Source organism: Camelus bactrianus, chromosome 16 (assembly GCF_048773025.1).
Source record: "Camelus bactrianus isolate YW-2024 breed Bactrian camel chromosome 16, ASM4877302v1, whole genome shotgun sequence".
NCBI lineage: Eukaryota > Metazoa > Chordata > Mammalia > Artiodactyla > Camelidae > Camelus > Camelus bactrianus.
In genome coordinates this window covers 48,143,328-48,170,193 of record NC_133554.1, presented here as the reverse complement: position 1 = coordinate 48,170,193, position 26,866 = coordinate 48,143,328, and the positions used below count along the sequence as shown (strand labels likewise).

The 26,866-nt window shown below is 34.6% G+C and overlaps 1 protein-coding gene across 6 annotated transcripts in view; it reads right to left on the bottom strand.

The window, feature by feature from the left end:
* Nucleotides 1-26,866, bottom strand: part of HELZ (helicase with zinc finger) — a 141,722-nt gene that overhangs the window by 61,144 nt on the left and 53,712 nt on the right. For 5 of the 6 annotated variants that reach the window (XM_074343502.1, XM_074343503.1, XM_074343505.1 and 2 more), the window contains 9 exons: nucleotides 25,756-26,023; nucleotides 19,404-19,737; nucleotides 18,954-19,084; nucleotides 14,038-14,217; nucleotides 13,393-13,497; nucleotides 7,563-7,741; nucleotides 4,672-4,790; nucleotides 3,356-3,501; nucleotides 1,945-2,092 (listed from right to left, as the gene is read on the bottom strand). In XM_074343502.1, coding sequence (XP_074199603.1) covers nucleotides 1,945-2,092; nucleotides 3,356-3,501; nucleotides 4,672-4,790; nucleotides 7,563-7,741; nucleotides 13,393-13,497; nucleotides 14,038-14,217; nucleotides 18,954-19,084; nucleotides 19,404-19,737; nucleotides 25,756-26,023 — 1,610 coding nt within the window. The remainder of the gene's footprint in view (nucleotides 1-1,944; nucleotides 2,093-3,355; nucleotides 3,502-4,671; nucleotides 4,791-7,562; nucleotides 7,742-13,392; nucleotides 13,498-14,037; nucleotides 14,218-18,953; nucleotides 19,085-19,403; nucleotides 19,738-25,755; nucleotides 26,024-26,866) is intronic. The other variant, XM_074343507.1, reaches the window with a different exon arrangement.

Genomic DNA, 26,866 nt, shown 5'->3' with positions numbered 1-26,866 from the left:
TTGCTAGAGACAGAAGGACATTTTATAATGATAAAAAGATCAATCCTCCAGGAGGATGTAACAATTAGAAACATACAAAACCACTAACTACAGAGTCCCAATCCATGTGAGGCAAAAACACGGCCCTCCTCCAGGCCACAGGCTCCACCAGCCCGACGGAGTCTTTGTTCACATCTGAATGACTCAGCCCACCCCTCGCCCATCATACTGCCTTATGGTTACTTGTTTCCATAGCTCCTCTCCTTTAGACTTATTTTCCCAAGGTTAAGAATCGTACCTTGGTGTTTAGCATTTTAATTCTCCTTTTTCCCCGCAACTTGGCATTATATTGAAACCATTTCATTATGGTGGGATATAAATTCAGTCAGAATAAGAGAAAAATAAAAAGAAGGACCTTTCTCACTCTCTTTCATCCTACCAGTTTAAGCATGTGAAAGAAGACACACGTTCAAGTGATAACACAAACACACGATAAAAAATTTTTTAACATTCCCTAAACAAAGCACAATTATACACAGCAAAATGCTGTGAGTATCTAGCTCTTTAATTTTACTTTTACTTTCATCCTGTTTTAAGTTTCTTGTAATGGTAACTGTGCTTAAGACTACATTATTTTCATAATAATGAAATCTCAAATCTCACAATATCCTCCTAAATGTTAGTTAGAACCTTTATAAAAGAAGAAAACTCACTTTTCCCCTACTGATGTAACTGGTGCCACTTGCTTTGCTTGCTCTAGAACACAAAACACATCTGAGTTTCACCTTTAAATGATATCCCCTCAAGAAAAGTCCAGGGCTTCTAAAAACATTTTACTGTCCAAACATGCCTACACTGGTATTTAAAACTTGGGAAAATCTTGCCTATGAACTCCGAGAGCTTCTACTCCCACCTCAAAGGACAGGATAGCTATATCCCCTCCATCAGCTGCAGTCAACAGGGCTCAGCTTTGCCCCCTGTGGAAAGAGCCCCCGGGGCCACGTGTCTCACAGTTTTTGCCTTCAGTATCTCATAGGGCTGAAGAGAGTGAACAATCATGCTCTGGTGGTAAAGTTCGTGGTGGCTTAAGATTTCTCTAAAGTTTCATGTCTAATATGTAAAGGTCACACAAATTTTATCTTGGAGGTTGTTAATACGAAAAATATTTTCCCCCAAAATTGATTATGTAAAATTGATCATCCAGGAAGATGTACCTCATTTATCCTACAGTTCCTTGGTTTCCTGGGAAACAACATCATGCACCATGAAGGAACAAGCAGCCCAGCTTGAGAAACTGAGCCTCCAGTAAACGTTAACTCTGCCTCAGGATCAATGGCAGGGCTCAGCTCTGACCCCTGCCCAAGCCTCCTGGATTTCAGGCTTGTCTCTCCCCGTCCACAGGCTCACCCCCACCACGGCTGGTATCCAAGTTTCCAGCCAGTGGGTTCCAACCTGAGTGCAAATGTAATAAAGGAAACCCTAGACTTATCTGTCAATATTTCAAACATTTAAAGAAAAGTTTATCTTTTCCTAAAATTAAATGGCACAGACTAACTAAAATGTCAGGTTTCTTTGTTTTTGGCTAGGATTTTATCAAGTAGGTGCTGTCAGTTATCTTGCACTAACTTCTAACTACAGGCCTCTGGTCAATTTTTTTTATAAAGGAAAGATGAATTACTATTACATAATGAAAGCCATTTCTTTTGTAAATAAAATGAGTAAAGAATGGGAATCAAAGGAATAGAGGGAGATGGAGATCCCAGATAAGAATCATTCCACTATTGACCAACCATATACACCTTCTCCCCTGGGTTTCCTGAAATAAATAAACTTTAACATACTATTTTTACGTAAATAAAGTCAACACACAATAAAATATCAACCCAAAATTCTAACTAAACGCTTAACAAGACCAGACTATGTGGCTACAAAAAATGTTAACAATTTGCAAAAAAACTGAGGTACCTCTGCATTATTATAAAAAGCTGTGCTATTTTTTTCTTGTACATCTTCCCCTCTTGCTGTAAAGAAAGTTAGTGGATAGAAATCCTTGTGTGCTGGTTGCTTTCCACTGGCCATCAGTTTGCCCTCATAGAAGAGCTCAGAGGTGTAACTGCAGAAAAAGACCAAAATAAATAAAGAGTAGTCAGTCATCAAAATTAACCTTACCCATAAGAAGAAAATCACCAGTCAATTCTAATGTTGCTTTATGCCCATGATTAATTTTAATCTAAACATCTAACACCTATGATGCCAAGATTTTCTCCAAAATTAACTATAGCAATAAAAACACAGTAGGCTCCTGGTATACCACTGCTAAATGGGCTGATGTGGGGAAGGCATGGAGCCAGAATAGAGAAAGAAAAGGCAGAAATCACAGCAGTCCAAAATTAGATAAGAATCTTGCTCTATGAGATTTGATAGCTAGCTTGTTTTCTATACTAAAAATTTTTATTGCATATTTTTATTTATGTGGATCATATACATGCAAACACAAAGAGCTATAGATACTGAAAATACACACAACTGAAGGACATTCCAGTCTTCAACTGTAAAATGAATACTCTCCACCAATGAAAATATATAGAGTACTTCATTCATCACCGACTGCAGCAAATTACTGGCAACAATAAAAGAGCAATCACATTTTGAGATATTGATAAAAGCCACAGTTAAATCCAAGTTTATTTTTATATCCATCTATCCTACTGCTTTCAGAGGAACCTAAAAATGATTTTCACATGACTGCCATAATCAATATTGTTAAATTATACTAAACTTTAAAAAGTCTTAAGTTTTTGGTGGTGGCAGTGACTGGAAAGGAGCACAAAGGGGCTGGTAACATTCTGTTTCTCGGTCTGGATGTCAATTACAAGGATATGTTCAGTTTGTGACTGTTCTCTGAGCTGTCACCATATTTTTACCTTTATAGATGCATACTATATTTAATAGAAACCTTTAAAAACTTTTTTACTAAGTTTCATGGTTTTTCCTTCCTTCTTCCCTCCCATCCTTCTTCTAAGAAAGATTCCTTGTATAATACAGCCAGACATAGATAAGTAAACCATTCTGTGGTTTGTCAGTCTATCTGTTTATTACATCATGTAGCTTTACCCACACGTTATGTATTTAGCCACAGAGAAATATGTTATAGCTAGCAGAACCTAAAGTTTCGTTTCCAGAACTGCCCTATTGTGAAAAATTACAGCTCTGACTTTTGAAGTGTTCTTTAACAGACATAAAATTAAACCTAATTTGCAACACCAGGGACACCACATAACTCTGCTGGGAATAATCTGTCCCTAGAAACAGTGCCGTTTTGACTTCCTCCCACCAGACTACAGGAAGTGGGACAGAGGGGGCAGTTCACACCCACTTGATGATAGCTTCATGGGAGCGGTAGTTCTCACACAGGAGGATCCTGCATGGGAACTCGGCAGGGTAATGCTCGTAGAGTCGATCAAGTAATGAAACGTGAAGGTTTCTCTCCCTGGCAAACTCGCTGTAAACAAAAGGACTGAGCTGTAACAGATAAACATATGGAGAAAATTTAACTAAACATACAAATAGTATTTTTTAAACCCACTTAGAAAAAAACAATCCACCATGCTGAAACTTCTGATGTACTAAACCTCAACATGCCAAACACTGGAATAAGCAGAGTCAAAAATACGTTTTAACTCAATAAAAAAATGTTAAAAAAAAAATACGTCCTAGTATTTTTATACAACTATAAAGAATGAGGCTAAAATTTGTAACTTTCCATTTCAGTATGCCAACATTAATCTAGAGTTGGTACACACAGGTTAAGAAAGGGCTCCTCCAACATAAGAATAAACAGCTGCTGCCTTAGTGATTTTAGGGATGAAACCCACTGTATCATTGGGGGGAGTCAATAAACTATTTCACTAAGTTAATCAACTATTGAAAATGGTGAGCTGGCAGGATATACAGCCCATGACTAAAAAGTTTATTTTTAATTATTAGCAGAAAGCTATCTTTATCTTGTAAAGTAGAAGGAGCCATTTTTGTTTATAACTTTGACACTAAGAACAATATTAAACTACTTCTGGCAAAGAAACAAACAGAATTTGTTCCTCTACATTTAACTCTTTCCTGGATGTCTGGACAGCTACAATACTACATAGGTTCAATCTTAATAACTGTGACAAAAGAGAAAAAACCTCAAATTGCAACTCGGTAAAATTGATATTTTAATAGAAAAACTGTTAATTCTCTCTCATACATAGGTACTAAGATCAGACATGTTCTTTGAGATTTTGACTACTATTTTTAATTAAGCACTTTGTTTCTTATGATAGTGAAAAATTAGCTCTTCTGAAAAACAAATGTTGGGGACAGGTACTGGGGAATCGTAAGAAGGGCAATTTAAATGTATCTGATAAGGAAAAGTTTCATACTATGGAGAACTGAATTTCAAATTACTGAACATGAAAATGATAAACACTGATAAACTCATTCATTCCACTCTCTATCCAAAGAAGAAAAAAAGGGTAAGATAGCAATTTTCCTTCAGAAATATCAATAATTTCCATTATTAGTAGAGAAATATTTAAAGTACTTAAATTGTAATATATAGCACAATTTCATAGGATGTTTTAGAAAGCAAAATTTTAAACATCAAAATATAATAAAAGTTTCTTTCGCTATGATGACTCAGAGGGCACTTACCTGCATGTGGTCACCAGCCAAGACAATTCGAGTGCTCTTAGTTGCTAATGCTAGAGGCATAATGGTTTCACACTCCATGGCCTGGGCAGCCTCATCTAATAGAATGTGCGTAAAAAACCCTACAAAGTACAGTGTAAACACAATAAAGTGTATTACAGCAGTGATTAAAAAAAAGGAATAACTATTTTACTCAACAATAAACATATAAATGTCATCTGGTGCTAACGGCCCCAAGACTAACAGTTAAATCAGTACACACAAAAAAGATTTTAAAAGATACTTTATAAGACAGCAGCTTTTCACCACAGCGAAGAGCTGACTACTAAACACTGATGGGCAAAATCCTTTCACTAGTTATTTGCTAAAACACCAAAAGTAAAACAATGGTAGTTTATAAGTAACTTTAGCCTAAACATACATATTAGACATTAAAATAAAGAAAATCATACCTAAAATCTAATATAAAAGAGAAAGTTATAATCCTACTTAGACCAAAAACAAAGATTATTAGCAAATTCACTACTTTGATTATTGAGGTTTATGTGAGTGTGTGTGTATAGGCAGGTTATATATAATTTTTTAGTCTAAAACCGTATCTTGGCTGAAAAAAATCACCAGTCTGAAGAAAACAAAGTGACTGACAACAAATATCAAAAATGTACATTATTAAATATCCCCCAGATCCAAATACCTACAGTAGGAGGCATCCATGTTTTGGTTACTGTTTCCACTCACACTGGGGCAGAGGAGACTGTGTAGAAAAAGGAAGAAAAAGTCTCTTTGCCCCTGAAAGAGGGGAAAGAGGCAAAAATCTTGCTGTCCCCACGTGTCCCCTATTGCCAACTCACTGAGGTAGGGAGAAGGGGATGTTCTTTTTATTGGTACAGCAAAGAACACAAAGCAGTTTCTCAACAGAAATGACAAGTTACAAAACGCTCTGTATTAATTAGCCTCCTCTGGGTTGGCCCAAGAACCTAACCTCTATTTCCATCTCTATTGCTATGAATATCAATAAGTTCCAACAGTCTGTTTATACAACTTTCTAATGCAACTTGTTTTTAGGTTGGGAACTTTCTAAGTCTTACTGACTGGCAGTAATCACCACCACCATCACCATCATCATCCATTCAAACAAATGGCTTTGGCTGACAGCACAAGTATCAATAACTATGGTCTATGTAATGATAGTGGCCCAAGCATGATTTGGACACGTGCATTTTTCTTCCTATTAGGGAGAATTTGTGCTTTTTGTTCTACAAGACTAATTAAGGAAGATGACTATATAAACGTAGGATCAAATTGGAAAAACCTGAGACTAGTGGAAAAAACCTATTGTTTTTGTTAGATAACATTTTAATTAAATAGAGCTAGGATTGAATCAGGAACTGAATAATAAAATTGTTATACTATTGCTTAAGCTGATAACAGTAACTTGAATTCGTCAAACTGACTGAGCCTGAGCCTTGGTTGTCAAATCTGTAAAACAACCCTCCACAGACAGAGTTGATAAGAGAATTAAATGAAATAAAGTATAAACAATGCCCAGAACAAAACAGACAGTTGACTTCCAGTAAGTGTTCTTTTACATTCTTGCTCTCCAGGCTCATTCTTTACTCCTCCTCACAAAACTATACTGTTTAGGAGATTTGGGTATTTAATTTACGTGGCAAATATGCAGAGTATAATCTTAAAGTAATGAGACTGATTGTTAAATAAACACACCAAAATTTACATTTCAAGTAAGTGTTGTTCCATTCAAAGAAGTCAGTTGGGAGGAAACATAACTCATTCCAATGATGCAGCCACTGTTCAAAACATTTTTGAATGTTTTTCTAACTGCCCTCACCAGCCAGCTATGAGCTGCATGTACAAGAAAATAAGTCTCATTACATGAGAGGCATGTCTCTCTCTCTGTTTTCTTATTTTAAATCCCTAATGGTGTTGCTCAGTTTGATCACCTACATTTACCAGACATGTCCCAGAAAGATTTTAAAGCTTTTCTAAAATTAAATCTACCCTCAGAAAAGAAAGTTTGGCCACCATTCATTTAAGATAAACAGAGGTTTATCAAGGGCCTCCAGATGTCTATACTCTGGGCCAGGTGCCAGGAATAAAAGGTGAAGAGACCCATCACTACCTTCCAAGGACTTAGAAGAAATTTGTCACTGGCTTCGAAAGCAATTCCAAAAGCAGAGAGCAAAAAAGTGTTGAGCAATGTCAAAAATTATAATACAGCAGTATTAAATAAATATTCTTCCAAAGCAACGACCTTAAAGTGATACCATATTTTGATGGTTAAGTTCTGCCATATTCATCAGAACTTCTTCTCACTTTATACCTGCACTTTGTATAATATTAGTTTGACTTTACATAGTGCTTGTACTTAAATATAATAATCTTAATAGTATGTGATTTTAAAAAACCTATCATAATTGTTGTCTCTACACTACATTAATGCAAAACTATTTTATAATTAAAAATTAAAGAAAATTGTAAAAAACACCAACATTGTCCAAATTTGAATTTTTCACATGATCTACAGTAAGTAAATACCATCTGATCAATTAGAGAACAAACAGAGTAGCAGTCACTAAAATGTCTAAACTAGGAGTTGACAATTTTTTGTGTGTGAAGGGCCAAACAGTATACATTTTGGGGTTTTTTTGGCCATACAATCTCTGTTGCAACTACTTACCTCAGCTGCCGTAGCCCAAAAACATCCATAGAGAATGTAGGTAAATAAATGGGCACAACTGTGTCCCAGCCAGTAAAATTTTATTTACAAAAACAGACAGCAGGCCAGATATGGCCCACAGGCCAACCCCCGGTCTACACCGAACGCAAAAGCCTTATGCATTCAGACACCCTATCTGTGTCTCAAATCAGCATACCAGGTTCAAGGTCCAACTGACAGAGGTACTGGGAAGTATTCAACGTAACAACCACCACTCGGTGTTTAAGAATATCTTCTTTCTGTGGCATCTGAAAGGTGGAATGTGTGCTTGAGATCAAACAGTACTGATGCACAACTGGGTGGACAGTCTTTACCCAGCGATTTCTGAAATATACCCTATAAAAGAAGACAATATTTCCTATTTATATTTATTAACATCTCACCAGTATCTGATTATCAAAATATTGACATTATGATTTTAAGACTACAGTATCTGGAAATTAACAAATAAATCTGATAACTGTTAACACTCTACTGGCTTAGAATTTAGCATACAACTGTGACCTGCCCTCAACCAAAAAAGAATCAAGCAGAAAGTATATATACTACAGATATAATGCTGTATTTTTAAGTGTTCAGATTAATCTTACAACAGAATGATACACAAAGAGTTTCATAAACATTAGTTTTTTTCTTAATTCAAAACGTTCCCATTTGGGAATTACTTTTTTCTAGAATATTCTTACAAAAATATACTTAACTTGTAATTATCTATGTTAATAAAAAATAGTGAATTGTGTATGTACATGAGAAATTTTAAAGTTTTCTGCATTTCACTTTAGAATATATCCTTATACCTATATCTAAACAGACCTCTATCTAAAATTCTGGAAATTTCAAGATAAATTTTTCGACAATCAGAAAATCCTTTACCTACCCACGCCCTCACCACCAGCAAAAAAAAAAAAAAAAAAAAAGGAAATCTTAAGAAAGAACATCTCTTCCATTAATTACGAAAGAAAAATATTAATAGGCCTCATGCAACAGATTATTACTAAGATGGTACAAAAACAACTCATCCATCTATCCACCCACCCCCCCTCCATTTCTCACCCACCCATATCACAAAGATCTCCTGGGTATCTGCTCTGGTCCAGCACAGAGGCAAATCACATGGCTTGCAAGCTTTCATAAAGGCTTTGGATTTACTCTGATTTTAATGGAAAGCCATCAGAGAGTTGTAACAAGGCACGTGTCATGTGACATGATTTATGTTGTTAAAGGACCCTTCTGTTTCTTTGGACAGAATTCATAGTTTGGAGGTTGGGAGAGGGTTGGACAGTGGTGTGTGTGATGGTAAATTTAAACAACCAGCTTCGGGCAGAAGAGGGGATGACCTGATCTGTAGTGTGTGCTGGTTTCTGTGGTAGAAAACATACTATCATGGGTAATTTCAAGCTACCAACATGTCACCAAATATGAACTTGAGGGTGAACTTGAGAAGACATGTACATAACTGGCTTTCACAAACCAGTACAAGCTACTCCAACACACCACAGTCTGGGAGAGAGGCAGAGGCAGGGGACAACAGAAGGGAGACCAGTAAGGAGGCTGCTGTAAGGATCTGAACAAGAAAAAAGAATAGCTTGGACTAGGGTGGCAACAGCAGAGATATGACAATGGTCAGATTCACATTTTCAGAGTAATGCTGACAGGATTTGCTGACAAACTGGATGTGGAATTTAAGAAAAAGGATGATTCTTTGACTTTGAAACTGGATGAATGACAGTGCACAGTGATAGGAGGAAGAGATTTGGGGTGGGAACTGAGAATTCAGTTTTGGACATAGCCATTGATGTCCAAGTAGAGATACCCAGTAAGCAGGGGCATATATAAATGTGGAGTTCAGAAGAATGCCTGGGACAAGAAATATACAATTGAGGTAATATTTAAACCTTGAGACTAGATGAGTTCAGCTGGAGAATAAGTGTAAATAAAAAAGAAACCAGTTGGAAGAATGACTGATGGACTACTTCAACATTTAGAGGCTGGGAAAAGGAGAGGGACATAGGAAAGGAGACTGGGAAAGAGTAGTCAATGAAATAGGGGAGAACTTAGGAGATTTGCAGGGGTCCAGTCGAGGGACAGAAACTCCCATGTCACTAAATCATTTGGACACTTTCTGGGCCTACCAAGTTACTTGACTTATTAGCAGCATCCCGTTCTGTGGTTGCTGCCTCCGTAAAGCACTCTCTTCCCTCAGCTGCCATCACTCAGCCTCTCCTGCTTCCTTCTACCTCTCCAGGCTAGGGCTTCTGAAGGCTTAGTCTTCAGTGCTCTCATCTTCTCAAGCTCTGTTCTCTCACCTGACAACCTTACCCCAGGTCCATGGCTTCAATTACCACCAATACCCTGGTGACTCACATTTTTCTCTCTTCAGCCAACACCTCACCTCTGAGCTCCAGGATGCAGCTCCAACTATTTATTTGACATCTGTCTTCTCTAGAACGTTTCAAAGGCAGCTCAAATGTGATATGCACAAACACTAATCTCGTGATCTTCTAACTAACACTCCATGAAACAATTAAAACTGGTCACTGTCTTTTTTTTAAGCAAAGCAAAAAAAAAAAAAAATAGCACTTAATAAATGCCCCTAATTATAAATTACAATAGAGGAAAGTAAAGAAATGTATTTTAAAACATTACTATGATAGGAAGGACTAAAAGTTGTTAAAAATCTTCAGCATGCTTTAGTTTGTAATAAAAAATGTCTAATCAGATCAGCAAAGCAGAATTTACTTTTAAATATATGAAAAATTTCATTTTATAAATTATCTGAAAAAATCATTTATAAATTATGATTCCATTAATATCAACTAAAGTGTATGTATTTAAGCATATAAATTACTAGAAATTAAACTCCAAAATGTTAGCAGTGTTTATCTCTGGCTGGTAAGGTTATGGGTAATTTTTATTTTTTTCTTTATGTTTTTCTATATTTTTCATATTTCCTTAAATGAACATTTCATTATAAAATTGAAAAAGTGGTTTTTCAAATTACTCATTAAATCTAATTCCAAGCACTGCTTCTTACTCAAAGGAAAAATAGAAACCAAAGTTCTAAGTCTCACTGCTGATTTTTTTGTAGTTAGGAAAGCTACCTCAAATTGAAGCTAGGAAGAATACAAAGTTCGATTATTAGTCCTATTTCCTTAAAAATATAATAGTCTAGGGCTGACTTCAAAAAGATTTAAATATTTTCCCAGTACTTTCATTCTGTACAACACTTAAGGTAGACACTATCAATCAGATTATTTCAAACACATCTAAAATTTTTCAAAATTGGAGAATTGACACTTGTCAAAATCATAGTATAAAATGTGACACCAGCTAAGTAATTTACATATTTCTAGAAACAAACCATCCACAGATCCCACATGATTTATAATGAAATTTAAAACAGGAGACTGTCTGGTAATGTACCATTTTAATTCACTGAAATTTTATTCACGTATTGAATTTATATGCAATGAACACTCCCAAAAATATTATTACTTAAGATATTACAGAATCACAAAGACCTGATCTATTTCTTTAAGGAGCTATATAAAATAATATATACCTTCCATCTGCCCAGAAAATAGTAAATGCACACTTTCTCCATAGATAACATTTATCTACTAAGTGACAACTTCGCCAGAACTAGATACTGATCTTCAGAGCCATAAACAGAAAGAAACTACATTTTCCTCTCTATTCCATTTTAAAATCTTCTAACTCTAATAAAGTAAAAACTGAAGCTAAATGTAATCTAAAATGGATCCTAAAACTTCCATGCCCAAATAATTTAAGCTCAACTCCTGTCAACTAACAGAATTTTATACATTTTAACTGTAAGTGTGCATATTTAAACATACTTACTGTTTTAACTATTTAATATTTGTGACTATTTTCATACTTTATCACATTTACCAGGGCCCTACACTATGATACAAGAAGGTAAACTCTTCATCATCAGCCTTACTCCACAGACACCAACTCTTCAAGGTCATGTGCGGACACTTAGTGCCCTCTTGTGTTCTTTCCCCTGCATTCTGGGACAATTCAGATAAAGGTGATCTTCCCAGAGTGCTCAGCCATTCTAATTTTCTCTATTCCATCTCCCATACCTCTCCTATTTGTTGTCCATTAGGAAAATTATAAATTAATCTGAGTTAATATAGTAATAGAAGGTGCTAACAAATCCTAACATTTTAATGTATAGGAAATGCATTCACAAGTTAACATCTTTCCTGAACAAAAAAACTATGGTGAAAGTGTAGTGCCACATAAAGAAAGTATTTGGCGAAGCCAAGCCTTTTCTTATTTTATTCTATTTACTAAATGAAATAACATGAAATTTGTATTTAAATAAATTTAAATGTTTTTCCATCTCTGACTCAGCCACTTAAGACTTGGGGAGAGATGAGATTTTCTGCTAGAGGGCAAGTTTCTGAATTTGAGCCATTATGACTATACATATACCCTCCTGGAACATAACTTCACATTCTACATATTTAGTTACACTATATGCGGGATTATAACTCCCAAAACATAATTTTACATGGGACAAGCTAAACACAATGCTAGCCAAATAATGGATTTTACTATTTATCAATAACAGCTCTCCTGCTCCAAATGTCAAAAGACCTATGCTAGGTCAACCAAGACTTGAGGGGCCTTCATTCCACTGTTTCCAAGCCAAGTACATCGTGATAATTGAAATTGTCACAGTTCCTATGTACCACACACATATACAAACATGAATACACACACATGCTCTACCAACAATAAAGGCAAACAACATCTCCATTAAAGTAAGAACACTCATATGAAAAATGCTACCAGCTAATTCACTTTCACTTATGAGCTAAAAAAGATTATAATCTGAAGCAAACTAGTTTTTGATGAATTTATCCACTGGTAAACACCACATTTTCATTTACAGTGATTGTATGCATATACATGTGATATTTTCCTATTAAATAAAACTGGTTTCTACTTAAATTATTTCTTCTCTAATTTGTCTTCCAGAGTAGAAACAGAGAATGGCATATAAACCTGTGTTAACAGGCCATGCCACTTTTCTCTTCTTTGTTCTTTTTAATACAATTGTAAAATCATTCAAATGGTTTTGGTTGTGGTTATTACAGAATTAAATAGTGCATTCTCATTTTTCCATGCCTAGGCTCAACTAGAAATAAAAAGTTAGTGAATTATGATTCAAAAGTGTGGTTAGAAATTAATTTTTAAACAATTAATTGTATTTGAACAACATAGGGCATGACATATTAGTTTATAAAATGGCAAAACTAAACATTAATTCATATAACAATGAAAGCAAATGGTATAATAAATAACCATTTAATGATGCTTTATTGTTTTCTGAAGAAAAGGATTTTATTTCCCCACAATCCTGTATTTAAGAACATTTCATATCCATATACACCAGAGGACCTATATCAACCTAGACTTTTCTTTGACACTCTGTCTCTTAAATGATAGCAAAGAGTTGTAAATACCAGTCAATTACATTTTGTTGCAGAAATAACTTCCATTTCATGCTTCTCTAATATGCAGCTTCTATGAAATTACCTGTATTATCACAGTCAAAATTTTATTTCCATAAAGAACTATCATTGCATGATTACTCTGCCATGCAAAATATGCTAAAATTTTTAATTAAAATTGATTTAATCATATTTATATTACTTCATCATAGTAGCTTTTAGAGGTACACATCGAAATCAGCTCAGATTGTAACAACATTTTAATATACAAAACTTAAAAAAGGATGTCTTTCTCTTTACTTAATGTTTAAGAAATAAATGGTCAAAGATTTTTCAATTATCCCTTAATTTAAATGGTTTCTTCAAAAGGCATAACCTCCAAACGCCAATGCATAGTTAAAATTTTTGGTTTTCTAGAAGTTACTAAAATCTTTACAGACACCTTTTCTTAAGAATAATAAAGTATGATACAGATACATAATAAGCCTTAAAAAATACCTGAGAGGTCTTGCCTGGGGATTGCCTGCTTCTACATATGGATGTAAATAATCCTTTATGTAGAGGTCAGCAGCACTATTAGAATGGGTGCAAATGAGAATCCTGCTGAAATAAATGGTGCAAATAAAAAGAATGATAAAACACAAAACTATTCAAGCAGTATAATATCAAAAAAAAAAGCAGTGGCCATTTTAAAATTATACATTTCCCTCAACCTACTCAGTAACCGCTAACATATTATTCAATTATGCTTTTAGGAAATTATTCTTAAAGCTTAATTACTCTTCAAGCTGTAAAGGAGATTAAGTTCCCAAAATTATTTTTAAATCTATCGTATAAAATTATTTTTTAAAAATCCAACCCTTTTGGCTCTAACGTATATCACAATTCCTTACGAGATGTGGCATTTTGATGACTATTTAAAAGCTACCATTCTCTGCATTGCCAATTTTTAAAAACAGTATGTTTAAAGAGAATTAAAATTTTAGTGGGGCTTGAGTGTGGGTCTTTTTCTTTCTTTTATATTTTTTAAAAATTTTTACAAGCTGGATGAAAACTGCCTCACTAGCCCTTGCCTTGTACTCACAGTAAGGACAGAAGTTGTGCCCTACTGATGAGACCAGAGCACACATAGCACCGCCTCACCTCGTTTCCTGCTGCTGGAGTATATGCTTGACGGCCTGAGCTAGAGTGAACGTTTTGCCTGTCCCATAGGGTCCGATGATGAGAACAGGAGGCAGCTGTATTGAAAGCGGAGTTGTAATGGCCAGAACAGCTTCTTTCTGTTTCGCGTTTAGCCGAGGATCCAACTGCTCATCCCACTGCCTACAGAAAATAAAAATACTATTATTATAAACACATGCATCTTACTAATAAACAGAACATGACACACAAGTATCCTGAATTTTACTGAACCATTAAAAATACTGAAATAGTAGCATCTATAAAAACAAATACTTATTCTGAAACTACTTTTTAAAAAAATTCCCAACAGAGTTGGTGTAGGGTGCTTTACCATGCTGATCAACATTCACTTCAGTTACCTTGTCCTATCTAAGCGCAAAAAGATTCTGATAACTAACCTAAAGACCTCACACACTGCTAGCACTTCTAGTCTAGCTGCTGCCAAGTCTATAAATAGTAATGGCAATGCGTCAGGAACTTAATTTCCCTCTGTTACATAAAAGCATCAGAAAACTTTTTTTCTGTTAATAATGTAGCAGTAGTTTCTTTGCATAGCAAATAAAATGTAAAAGGGAAACTAATTGATTTTCAAGTTCTAATCATTAAAAGATCTCTTGGTAAAATGTAAAGCAAGGGAAAAAGAAAAAACCGGTATGTTACTGGTTAAGAGATATCAAACTTCTACAAAGTTCTTAATTCAGAAAACAGCAGGGTTTTTTTGGTAAAGGTCAAACAATATAAAATGTTTCCTAATATTTTCACACACAAATAATATACATATGTCCTATTTCTCAGGGTAGGGAACACCTGTCATGACAGCACAAATGGCTGCTGTAATGAGATCTATCTTACTAGTGTCCCTTCTATGACTTGGCTAAGTTTTGAAGATTTAAATGGACAGCAGATGCTGAAAGAGATCAAACTAAGTAGAGAATCAACAGGATTCTTTCTCATAACTACAATTATAATACTATATTTTGCAACAACTATGGCAAAAATATTAGAGATGTAAACCAAAATAGGAAGGGTGTGTAAAAATGACTCTTAGAAAATTTGCAAAATGTCTACAAAATAATCCTGAAATAGGACACGATTTAGACAGGAAAATTCCCACTCTGTAAGGCTATACTCTATTTAAAACAGAAGCTAGTTATTTATGGAAAATTTTCTTAACTCTTTCAGTTTTAAAAAATCATAACCAATGTTATACATTATGATAGATAATTTCAAACAAGCAAAGAAAATTGTCATAAAAATTGTAAAATCCTAGAAAACAAATTTTAACCATATAAGCATGCCATTACTTATTTTTCTGGAATTTAAATTTTTTAAAGTAAAAAATAGAGGGGAGGGTATAGCTCAGTGGTAGAGTACATGCCCAGCATGCATGAGGTCATGGGTTCAATCCCTGGTACCTCCAGCAAAAGTAATAAATAAATAAATCTAATTACCTCTCCCTCAAAAAAAAAATTTAAGTAAAAAACAAAAGGACTCTGACCAGTGGCACTAGATTCCCTGGAATTCGTTTACTAAACCTCCGAAGAATCCCTCAGCATTAACCAGTTTATTTACCCGTAATTCTGCCAGTACCTAGCAATGCTCCATCTTCTATAAATGAGGAAACTGCTTTAGGTGACCACTAACATGCGGCAGATCTAGCATGTGGCAGACGCTATAGACTGGTTACCCCCAAACCATCCATGGCACCCTTCTCTAGGGTGAACCTGGACTCTATAATACTGCATTTCCCGGCGTCCTTGGCTGAAGAGTCAACTCTGGTCAATGAGATGTAAAAAGAAGTCCCTCAGAAGAGCTTCTATAACCAATAAAACAAAAACAAAGCCTCACTAGAAGAAAGCCCTTCCTACCCCTTTGCCTTCCTCCTTCACCTGGCTGGAAGAAGCTCGTGATAAATGAAGCTGGAGAAGCCATCTTATAATCACGAAGCAACAGGTATCAGGAAGAAAACTAACATGCTTTACATGGTAGAGAGGAGAAGACGACCTTGGTCCTCAATGGTACTGCCGAGCCCCTGCACCAGCCCTGGACCACCAAACCCAGCTCTGGGCTTCTAGCTCTACTCATTTAAGCCACAGTTAACTCAACACACTGTTCCCTACATCCATACCTGACCACAATGGTTCTATGATACCTGACCCCACTGGTTCTGTAGATGGAGATAATGATACTTGCACCAGATGGTTATTTTAAAGATCAAACAAGATAATACATGCAAGCTGTTAAGAAAAATAATTGAGAAATACTTGACCTATACACACTTCCAAAATTCAAATATTTTTTAAAAACACCCTTTTATCTTTTCAATTTGGGGACTTAAATAAACTTATGAATGAGATAGATATTAGATTATACATATATAAGTATAAATCTAAGAGGCTAATGATAGATTTCTACATATAGTTCTAAAATAGATCAATACTTCTTTATTTTATTTATATAGCCCATTCTACATGTCAATTGCTTCAGTGTAAATAAATGCCTCAGAGCAGACCAGAAACTTTATCAGTGTAAGTCATCTCAATAGTTTCTGGTCATGAATGATGAGTATTTATAGAAAGCCAGTAAGTAAAATAAACTGGCTTTATTTATTATACCACCTGCTTACAATAAACACACTGGGAAAAGTCCTCTCTGATTTTCATCATTAAAATAGTATAAAGTCTCTTCAAGTTTACTCTGAATAAAGTAAGAGTTATTTTCCTCCCTGAACCAAATTAATTCTAAGTTCTTTTTTTTCCTGGTCTAATGCATTGTATAATTTACAGACTACATGCTCAACAATAATTTCTCAATTTCATTTATCTTTCTACATTCCACCTTATTCTAGACAAGATTTTAAATGGCTAATGGCTTCTCAATGTTTCTAGACCCAGATACATTTTAATTACTATTTAAATTATAGTGGTATAAAATCTCTTCCTGCTTGAAAATTTTCTGCTACTTGACATTTCTTTAGATACTTTTGCAGTTAACACTTGCAATCAGTGATATTTGAATATGCTGTTATATACAATATAATTTTCATAAGTGAGCGTATCAAGTAAACACCCAAAAGTTTACTGGTGTGGCCTCACATTTGAAACCCTAATTTTCTTCTTTAAACTTGACATTCTTATTCATTTAAATGTGTCATATTAATAATGTACAAGGCTGTGTTGGAGAGTCAAAGATAAATAAGATACGGTCTCTTCTAAAAACTTCAGAGTCCAATGAGAACAGTAGAAATGTACACAATTGACAAAAAATAATTTTAGAGAAATTATGCTTGAATGTACAAAACTGACTGAACCTAGCACACAGTAGGCATCAATAAATATGTATTGAAATAATGAAATGAAAGGGTCAGATTCATCTACTTGAAGGAGAGAGCACTTGAGCTGGATTAACTCTTAAAAGACAGGTAGATCTTCAATAGAGCAATACTGGGCAAAGATTACTGCAGGGAGAGAAAATCAAGGATAGAAGACAAGGCTGAGGAAGTGGACATGCAGTGAGTATACAGTTTCAGTTTTGCAAGATGAAAAAATTTTAGAGATTAATTACAAAACAACGTGCGTATACTTAGCACTATTCAATGGTACACTTAAAAATGGTTCAGATGATAAGCTTCATGTTATACAGATTTTACTACAACTTTAAAAGAATTTTTAAAAAGACAAGGAGGCAAATAAGTGTACGGCAAATTAAACAAACTTCAAGGTCATTCAATATGGCTAGAGCATGGAGATTTAGAGGAAGAAAAGGAGTTGGAAAGTAGAAAAAAGTAAAAGAAATCTGAAAAGATAACTATCGGAAAGCGCGGTCAATGAGATCATACAGGAGGAGTTTTGTACTGGGATTTTCAGACTTTAGCTGCATATCAAGGAGAAGCCCTTCAGAGATTTTTAAGCAGTGAAATGATTATTCTGGAAAAAAATACATGGGCTGGACCACAGAACAGACACAGAGAGCAGGACTAGACTGACTAGAAGGCTACTGAAACAGTCCAGCTCTAAATTCAGCAGTAGATGTAAGGATAGGAAGAAAGGGAAGGATGCAGAGAAGCTGAATCAGAAAAGAGGAGATGTCACTGGACTTTCACAGTAGTAGATCACTGATCGCTTTCAGGAGAGTGAGGAAGTAGAAAACAGAGATTTCAGGATGAGTAAGAATACCAGAAGCAGGTTGATTGTTCCTGCTTCAGAATTTTGGCAATTAAAAAAGGAAAAAAAAACAAATGGGGAAAAGGTAGTATGGATAAACGAAAACAAAGGAGAAGTGTTTGGATTTTGTGTTGCAAGGCGTATTTTGCTTTGTTCTCTTTTTAGGACAGAAGAAATGGAATGTGAGGAGAAATGATTTGTCACTTCTAGGCCTGGCCCACAAAACCTTCCCACATGATGCAAAGACATGCAAAGAGAATTTAAGTAGAAAAATATTTACACAACCATTAACTTAAGAGCAGTTTCTGAAGTAGTGTATCTTCTATGATACTTTCTCCATTTTCCTAAATTACAAAAAAAAAGTCTTCTAAATTCAAAAATCATTTTAAATTAACTATTTGAACCACTTTAGAAAGGCCCTAATTTTCCCATTCAACTTCTCAGAAATAGTCCTAAATTGCTTGGCATCCTATCAAATTAAGGCTGTTGAGAAAAGCAACAGAACGCATTTAGCCTCTGAGGGAAAGTGAAGAAAATAGATGATGAACTTCAAATGCATCATTCTAAGGGTTTTTACTCTCTCTTCTCAACTAATAACATGTCTCTTGAAGAATATATGCATACTTTTTAACAAACGTATACTTGAGTTATTTGATACAGATATTCAATTTAATATTAACATAACTTCTTGAATGAGCTATCTCTTTTTTGTACCTGTTGGGACTCCAAGGTATGGTTGGAGTCATAGTGATGTCTGGAAACAAAACCCCATTGTCCTTGATCCTGTCTAACGCATAATGCATTTCACAGAGGGGTAACCGATTTAATTGAAACTGAAGTTCAACCTGAAACACAAAATGAAAAAAAAAATTAAAGCATTAAAGCAAACTTCTTTTAATCTGTTTCTCCATTGCTGATTTAAAACTCAAATCAGAAAGCTTGACCCTGTATCAAACTGGAACACTTTAGGTTTTTCTTAGATTAAAAACAATTGATTTTCTCTGAAAGCTACCAAAGGTCCAATTCTCCACTCACCAATATTAACCCCTCAAAGTCAACTGCACTTCTGCTTATGGCTGAGGAAGGCAAACGAAAGCAGAAGGATGCCAGCCGACAAGGAGACTACAGACAACCACAGTGAAGCTGCCACATTTCAAAACCTACCTGTGTGTCATGATCAGGCCGAAGATTAAGTTCTTCACAGCATTCCCTGGATATCCTTAAAAATATATATTCTTTTGTTTTTTCTTCAATAGTAGCTTCATAAACCTTCTCTTTGGTTCCCTGGGTCTGTACTAACTTCTCTTTAGAGACTGGTAATAAATAAACAGCATTGACTTTGGTCATCACCAGCCGTCCAGCCAAAGTATCTTCAGAAAGTGTTTCAGTAAGCTTAAAGCGACCAAAAAGTTGTCCATTCTGAGCATACTTTGCACCTCCAGAAACTCCAGTGAGCATGAAGCTTGCTAGAATCTGCAATTGCACTTTAAGGTTGAACCTAAATTAGAAGTAGAAAATGAGTTTTAGTACTTAACATCAAAAACATTAAAACTAAAAGAGTAAACCAAATCAAATATAAACATAGAAAAATTAAAACTCCATTATTGATTCCACTGAGCTATAAGCTATACACTATCTTTCTGCCTTTAATCCACGCTGGAAACAAACCTTTTTTTTAAGTGAATAAACTCTCCAAGTTTATAAAGATGCATATACTAAGTTGTGTTGAAGAATACACACATTAAGTCTGAGCATTTAAAATAAGGCTAAATATGATTTTTTAATAAAATGAAATAGCATGTATTAATTAATATGGAAGTCTGTTTGAATATACCATTAGGACAGCTAAGACTTTAAAATCACCTAAAACCAAAAGGAAATGTACCACATTGAACTACAACAGACTTTTATTAAACTGATGCTTTCCAAGTAGATCCTATCAAAAGGTTCTAATCACAAAATTTCTCTTTTCAATACTGTTAACGAATAACATCCAGAATAAATTTTTGTTCACAGCTACATTAGGGAAGATCCCACACAGAAATTACAGGAAGAGCTATCTTAGTTACAGGCTACCTCGTTAGACAAAGGCCGCTGCACTCCCACTGCCACGTGCACACATAAGCATGAAAGAGAATATGTGTGTGCAGGAAACACTAGAATCAAGATTAATTTACAGCCAAGAAATATGAAGTGAAAGAAAGATTTAAACTAACAGCTCATCCCCTGTGCCATTCTGAAATGGTGCTGTAAAAGAGAAGACAAAGTGGTAAGAATGGGAACATCTACTTTTTCTTAATATGGTTTAAAAAATTTGAATGAAAAAATTAAATTGTTTTAAAATCTATATACCCATTTATGGAAAAGGCTACTTTTTAAAGGTACTACTGAATTGTTTTCCTTTCAGATCTTCTTTTGGATACATGATGTCAAGAATGTCATAAATTCTTAAGGGAAAAGAAAAAAAACACTTTCTAAAACATTATACATTTCTTTAATGCAAACATTTGTATTGTTTACAATATTAGGCAACTAATTCTAATTAAAACACTATAAAATTTTGAATGTCCATTTATATACTTTAAAGTTAGAAAATTACAAGGTTCGAGAAATATTTTAGCAGAAATTTTTAAAATGTAAGGAAAGTAACACATCTGAACAGCTATGCATGCATTAATAATAAGTCACAGTTTATAAGCTCCATTAGTAATTTCAAAATACACTTACAGTAGAACATATAAGGCTCCGAAAAGATGTGTAAAAATATACTTTATTATAAATATGAACTTGGTATTTAATAATGTGGCTTTATATGAGGATCAAATGAATTCTAGGAGTACTCGCCATGTATGTGTGTGTATATATGTGTGTATGTGTGTGTATCATATATATATATATATATAAAATGTGGAATTATTAAAAATTATGTTGTTTCTCTCATTCTCTATGCACATTTCACTAGATCCAAATTAGAAAAGCAGGATATATTTTAAAGAAATACAGACTGTACGTTACTTATGTTTGACTCTTTAAAGACTGGAATGTGCATTAAGAATTCATATAAAAATGAAAATGAAACAAAAGTATACTACCCTCCCCAGTTCACATATAATCTATGTTCATCTTCCTTTTAAAAAAATAAAATAAAATATATGCTTTACAAAAAAACAGGAACTCTTAGGTTATTCACACTTTTTCAAATGAAGTTAGATTTTTATTTTCTAAATACTATCCATATAACTGAGATGTGCAGTCATTAAAAACTTTCTCAGAGAAAAGAGATTCCTTATAGTACATTTTTCATCCACAACTGACCTCTTTATTGCTAAAGTTGATATATAGCTTTCTCATCTTTTTTTTTTTTTTTATTATTAGTACTTTGCAACCACTTTCCATTTTCTTTAAACTCCCTTTTCCACTGGTTTCTGTAGAGTCATACTCTACTAGTTCTCTTCCTGCCTTTCTAGCTATTTCTCCATCTTCTATCAAAGCATCCATCCCACCCTCCTCTTACTCTATAGGCTCTCAGTAGATGAGGCTGCCCCTCCCAGATCTTCAGCTCAGGGCTGTAAACCCAACTGTCAAATAGGGAGGTTGGACTATATGCTCCGCAAACTCAATACAAGCGAAACAGAATCACCATCTGACCTCCCCACATATCACCCCAAACCAATCCTTCCATGTATTATACAATTTATGACACTATCCATTTAGGTTTCCAAGCCAGAAACCAAGCTATCTTTGACCACATCTCTCTCACCAATCTTCATCCCCTACCGTACAATCACCAAGCCCTGTTAGTTCCTCTTACTCCTAAATCACCTGTGTCTCAACATTTTTAATTTGGATCACTGTAACAAACCCCCACCATGACTTCCTGCTTCAAATCTATTCTCCAAACCACCACCAGAGAATCCTGTAAAATGCAAGCCTGACAAAACACAGTTCTGACAGTAAAGTTTAAACAGCTTTTGCTCTCACCAACCCACCCCACCACACATGTGCCCTCCGGTAAAATTACAATGACCAACTTGCAGCTTCCCCCAAAACTCAATGCCCTTATTCTCATATCCTGTTTCTTCTAACTAAATAGCTTTGTCCTATTTCTTCATCTGACAATTCTGCCTGGTTTTCAAAATTCAGTTTAAGTGTCATCTGGTCCAGAAAGCACACTTGATTCCCTCCTCGACTTGACTATCCTCCTTGTCCCTACTAACATGGGGCAGGTCCCTCTCCTGTGGGGCCCTTGTGCTCTCCTCCATCCAGTGCTAACCACAAGTTTCATAATCCTACATTTATAGGTCTAACTGCTCCACTTGATTATAAACTTTGGGGAAACAAGGAAACATAACTTGTTTGTCTTAGAATCAGCAAAGACGAGCCTAGAACCTAACACTCTGAATACTCAATAAATTCTGTTCTTTGAATTAATTTTACATGTTTGTGATAATCTGACTTTTTTCCAGGCACCATATACCCATTTCAACTACTTTATATTATTCCCCGTCAAATTCTTGAAATCCTATAATGTTTTCTCAACTAACTTGGGCAATATATTAAAGGTTTCCTGTTACATATCTTTTAGAATCTGCCATCCCAAAACCTTTGATCACAATTTGGCAGGCACGAAAAATTAATCTCACAGTTTTAAAGCAATAAGAGAATCCTCTTATGACATTCAGTTGTACCCTGCAACAAAACCCTTGCAGCAGATGCACTAGAAAATAAAGGTACTAAGAAATACAGCTTTTCCCACAGAAGATTCATCATATGTTCAAGATACAGACATTAGAAGCTTTCAAGAAGTTACAGCTACTAACATATAATTTTTCTAAAAGATTAACAGGCTAAAACTAAAAAGACATTAGAAAGTTTTCCTAAGTATTTAAAATAATGTGCATTTTTGAGATTTAATAACTCAGAAATACCTGAAATACAAAATATAAACTATAATTATAATTTATAATTTCTAAATATAGGTTTTAAAAATCTATATTTCTTAAAAAGAAGAAACATCTTTCCATTGTCACATGCCACATTTTGAAATCAACTTTAAATCTTACATAATTCCTAATATTTTAGGAAGTAGCAGAATGGTAGCCCACCAAAATTTTCAACCAACTTAAAACCATACTTCTAGCTAAAAGAAACATGGCTCCATCATCTTAGAAATAGTTACACCTCTTGAGTGTAACTTAAAAAAAAATTTCAAAGCTATATAGTGAATTCCACTTTAATCAATTTCTGACTAAATGAACAACAGAAAAATCAACCAAGATAGTAAGCCAATAAGTACCTGGGATTACTGAGGCAGAGCATCAGAACCAAGGTATAACCAATCGAGGCCTCGGGCACCTTAATGATGAAATATGTACCCACACACCAGGCCTGTCATGCCAGCTTTAGTGCTGAGCACCCACCACACCCGGATCAGGCACGCCATGACACACTTCAATGCACACGCACTCAAGAACTTCAGCCAAAGTCAATTTCTTTTGATAATGCGTATCTTAGAATGAAATAGATTTCACTTCAGTGTAGAATCATTATTGAATGCATGCACATCAACAAGTAGCTGGAGGACAAGAGAAATTTTTTAAAAATCTTGAGAGAACTCAGAAGCATTCTAAAACTTAAATGAAATGCAGTATTATCTTTACCACCTTCACACATCTCACACTAAGACTCAACATAAAAAGAAAGCTTAGTATCTGGACTGCTTTGAAAAATCACCTTTCTTAAAAAAAAAAAAAAGATAAATCTGATTACCAAATCCAACCTCAAGCCAAAATAAATTTCATCTTATCTTGAGAAGCTTCAATCTATTTCAAAAAAGGAATGTTAGGATGATCATGTAAAAGTACAGGTATACATCATTTTATTAAACTTTATTGTCCTTTGCAGATACTGCATCTTTTACAAATTGAAGGTTTGTGGCAACCCTGAGTCGAGCAAGTCTAGGCGCCATTTTTCCAACAACATTTGTTCACTTCATTGTCTCTGTGTCACATTTTGGTAGTTCTTGCAGTATTTCAGACTTTTCCTTATATTATTATATGTGTTACAGTGATCTGTAATGTTAATATCGTAATTGTTTTGGGATGCCATGAAACGCACCCATAAAAGACAACAAACTTAACTGACAAATGTGTTTGTTCTGACTGCTCCACTGACTGGCCATTCCCCCATCTCTTTCCCTTTCCTCAGGCCTCCCTACTCCCCAAGACACAATAATAATGAAATTAGGCCAATTAATAACCCTACAATGACCTCTAAGCAGTCAAGTGAAAGGAGGACTTGCATGTCTCTCACTTTAAATCAGAAGCTAGAAATGATTAAGCTCAGTGAAGAAGGCATGTCAAAAGCCGAGATGGGCCAAAAGCAAGGCCTCTTGCACCAAACAAGTTGTGAATGCAAAGGAAAAGTTCTGGAAGGAAATTAAAAGTTGTACTTCAGTGAACACACAAATGATAAGAAAAATAAAAGTCTTTTAAAAGACCATCAATGGGCCATGACAAAGTCTTGGAGTAATGAAAAATGTATTATACTCTATCTGACTTTTTTACAAGTATTTAATTTGAAATTAGATACTTCTCAAAAGTTATATCATATTTAATCCATAAATAGAGTAATACAAGTTATCTTTAAGTTTTCACTTTTCCTTGTCTGGATATATCCCTTAAAGAGTGTTCAGTACCTATTAATAATATTAATGATAAGGTATCAATAAGGCAGCTTAGAAAAGAAAAATACATTGGTTAGGCTATATTTAAAGGAAAAAATACCCTTCAAAATGTGTCCATGTTTTAATACTTGTGGTTCGATTTTTAAGCCTCATTCTCATTTTATCTAAAAAGTAGAATACTATTATTAAACACAATAACTATTTCAGTAACATCTTCCTTCACTCAAATTCTCATTTCTAAGATTATTTTTTCTGTGATGATTCAAATAAGCTTTTTTTTTGATATTTAATTCATCAGTATTTATTTATTCTATGAGCACAGTTCAAATCAGCTTTTGATTTAAAATACTTGGTCTTACCTGTGGTGTATGGATAAACTGTAAAATACGTCGAAGCATTTATAAACTGCTATAAAGGTATTTTGTTACTATCAAATAGTTTTCCTGACGACTTTTAAGTTGTTTCATTCTTAAAATTACTTTCCAAAATATATGGTCTCTTTCAGTTTTTGTACATTTACTCAACAAATAATCACTGAGTGCTTGCTCTGGCTACCATAAACAGAAACCTGCTGAAGAACAAGGAGCAGGTGGTTTATACTCCCAGTACATGGCAAAGAGTCTTGTGGAGATGAACTAGGTACTAAAGCCTAGGGATGCTAAGATGAGCACAGTTCTTGCCTTAAGAAGCCCATATACCAATATTCGATAGCAATCGTTTTACTAGCTGACTTCACTTAGGCACTTCCTCCATATTTTAAAAATAAAAAATACCATCCAAAAGGGAGATCTAAAAAAAGAAAGAAAGAAAAGTGTTTCTAAAGTAACTTACTTGCTGACTTCCTTATATTGGGCTATCTCCTCAATATAAAGAAGGTCATGCAACCGTGACTGATAGTTGGTCTTGGTCAACGATTTGTCTAAAACGGACTGGGTAAATAGCTGGTCAGCAGAGAGAGGAATTTGGTATCTGATAAGAAGGCTCTTCTCCAGATCAGTAGTTTCATTAGGTTCAAAATCTATAATAGTCTTAGAAGAAGAATCCCAACGCTTAGCTGTGGTTACTAGCTGTTGTTTTGCATGCATCAGGTATTCAAGATCTAAATGGAAACAAAAAGCACATTTATAAAGGAATACAACATTAAAATTCTCAAATAATACATTATGCATTTTGGTAAGAGAATTTTATATGCTAGAGCTAAAATTCTTGAAAATCAATCAGTACAAGCCCCATTTGACAGAGTATTTTCTCTGTATCAGAAACATTTTTTGTCTAGTTTAACAAAATAACAAAAACAGGAATCCATGGAAAAAATATCCTTTTTTGTTTTTCAATATTGGGTTAGGACCTACCAGAAATAGTTATTAACATTTTAAAAATACAGATTAACATTTAGAACTCAACTCTTGACTTTAGTCAAGAAAAATCTGATCTGCAGAAGAAGGTCTGATAAATTCCTCATAAGATAAAATCTATCAGGTAACAATCACTTTTCTCCTCTTACTACCAATACCTGCCCCATTATAGAAAGAGAAGATCAGAAAACTGCAAGAGGGTAAATCTTTTCTTGTGTGGTAAAGCATAGAGAAACTCTCCGAAAGTCAACTTACAACAAACAAAAACCTTTTGGTTTTTTTCCCACGTTAAATTTCACATTAAAATGTGGTACAATGTACCATTCAAATGCCATTTCAGAAAAATCCAGTTTAGCCTCAGCTAAATTACACAGTAAGTAGGGCACAATGTCAAAATGAATGACTGTTCAAGTTCTGACAGCTCCGGGGAAAAAAAAAAGTAGCACAATACCAAGACAGGGTGAAATATACCAGAACATAAATTCTGAACACTGGGTAGGCTCACTCCGTCTGCAGTGCACATTACTTTTCCACTGAATGGAACACACATATACCTATAAATATAAAATTTGATCAGAAGAAAAAAA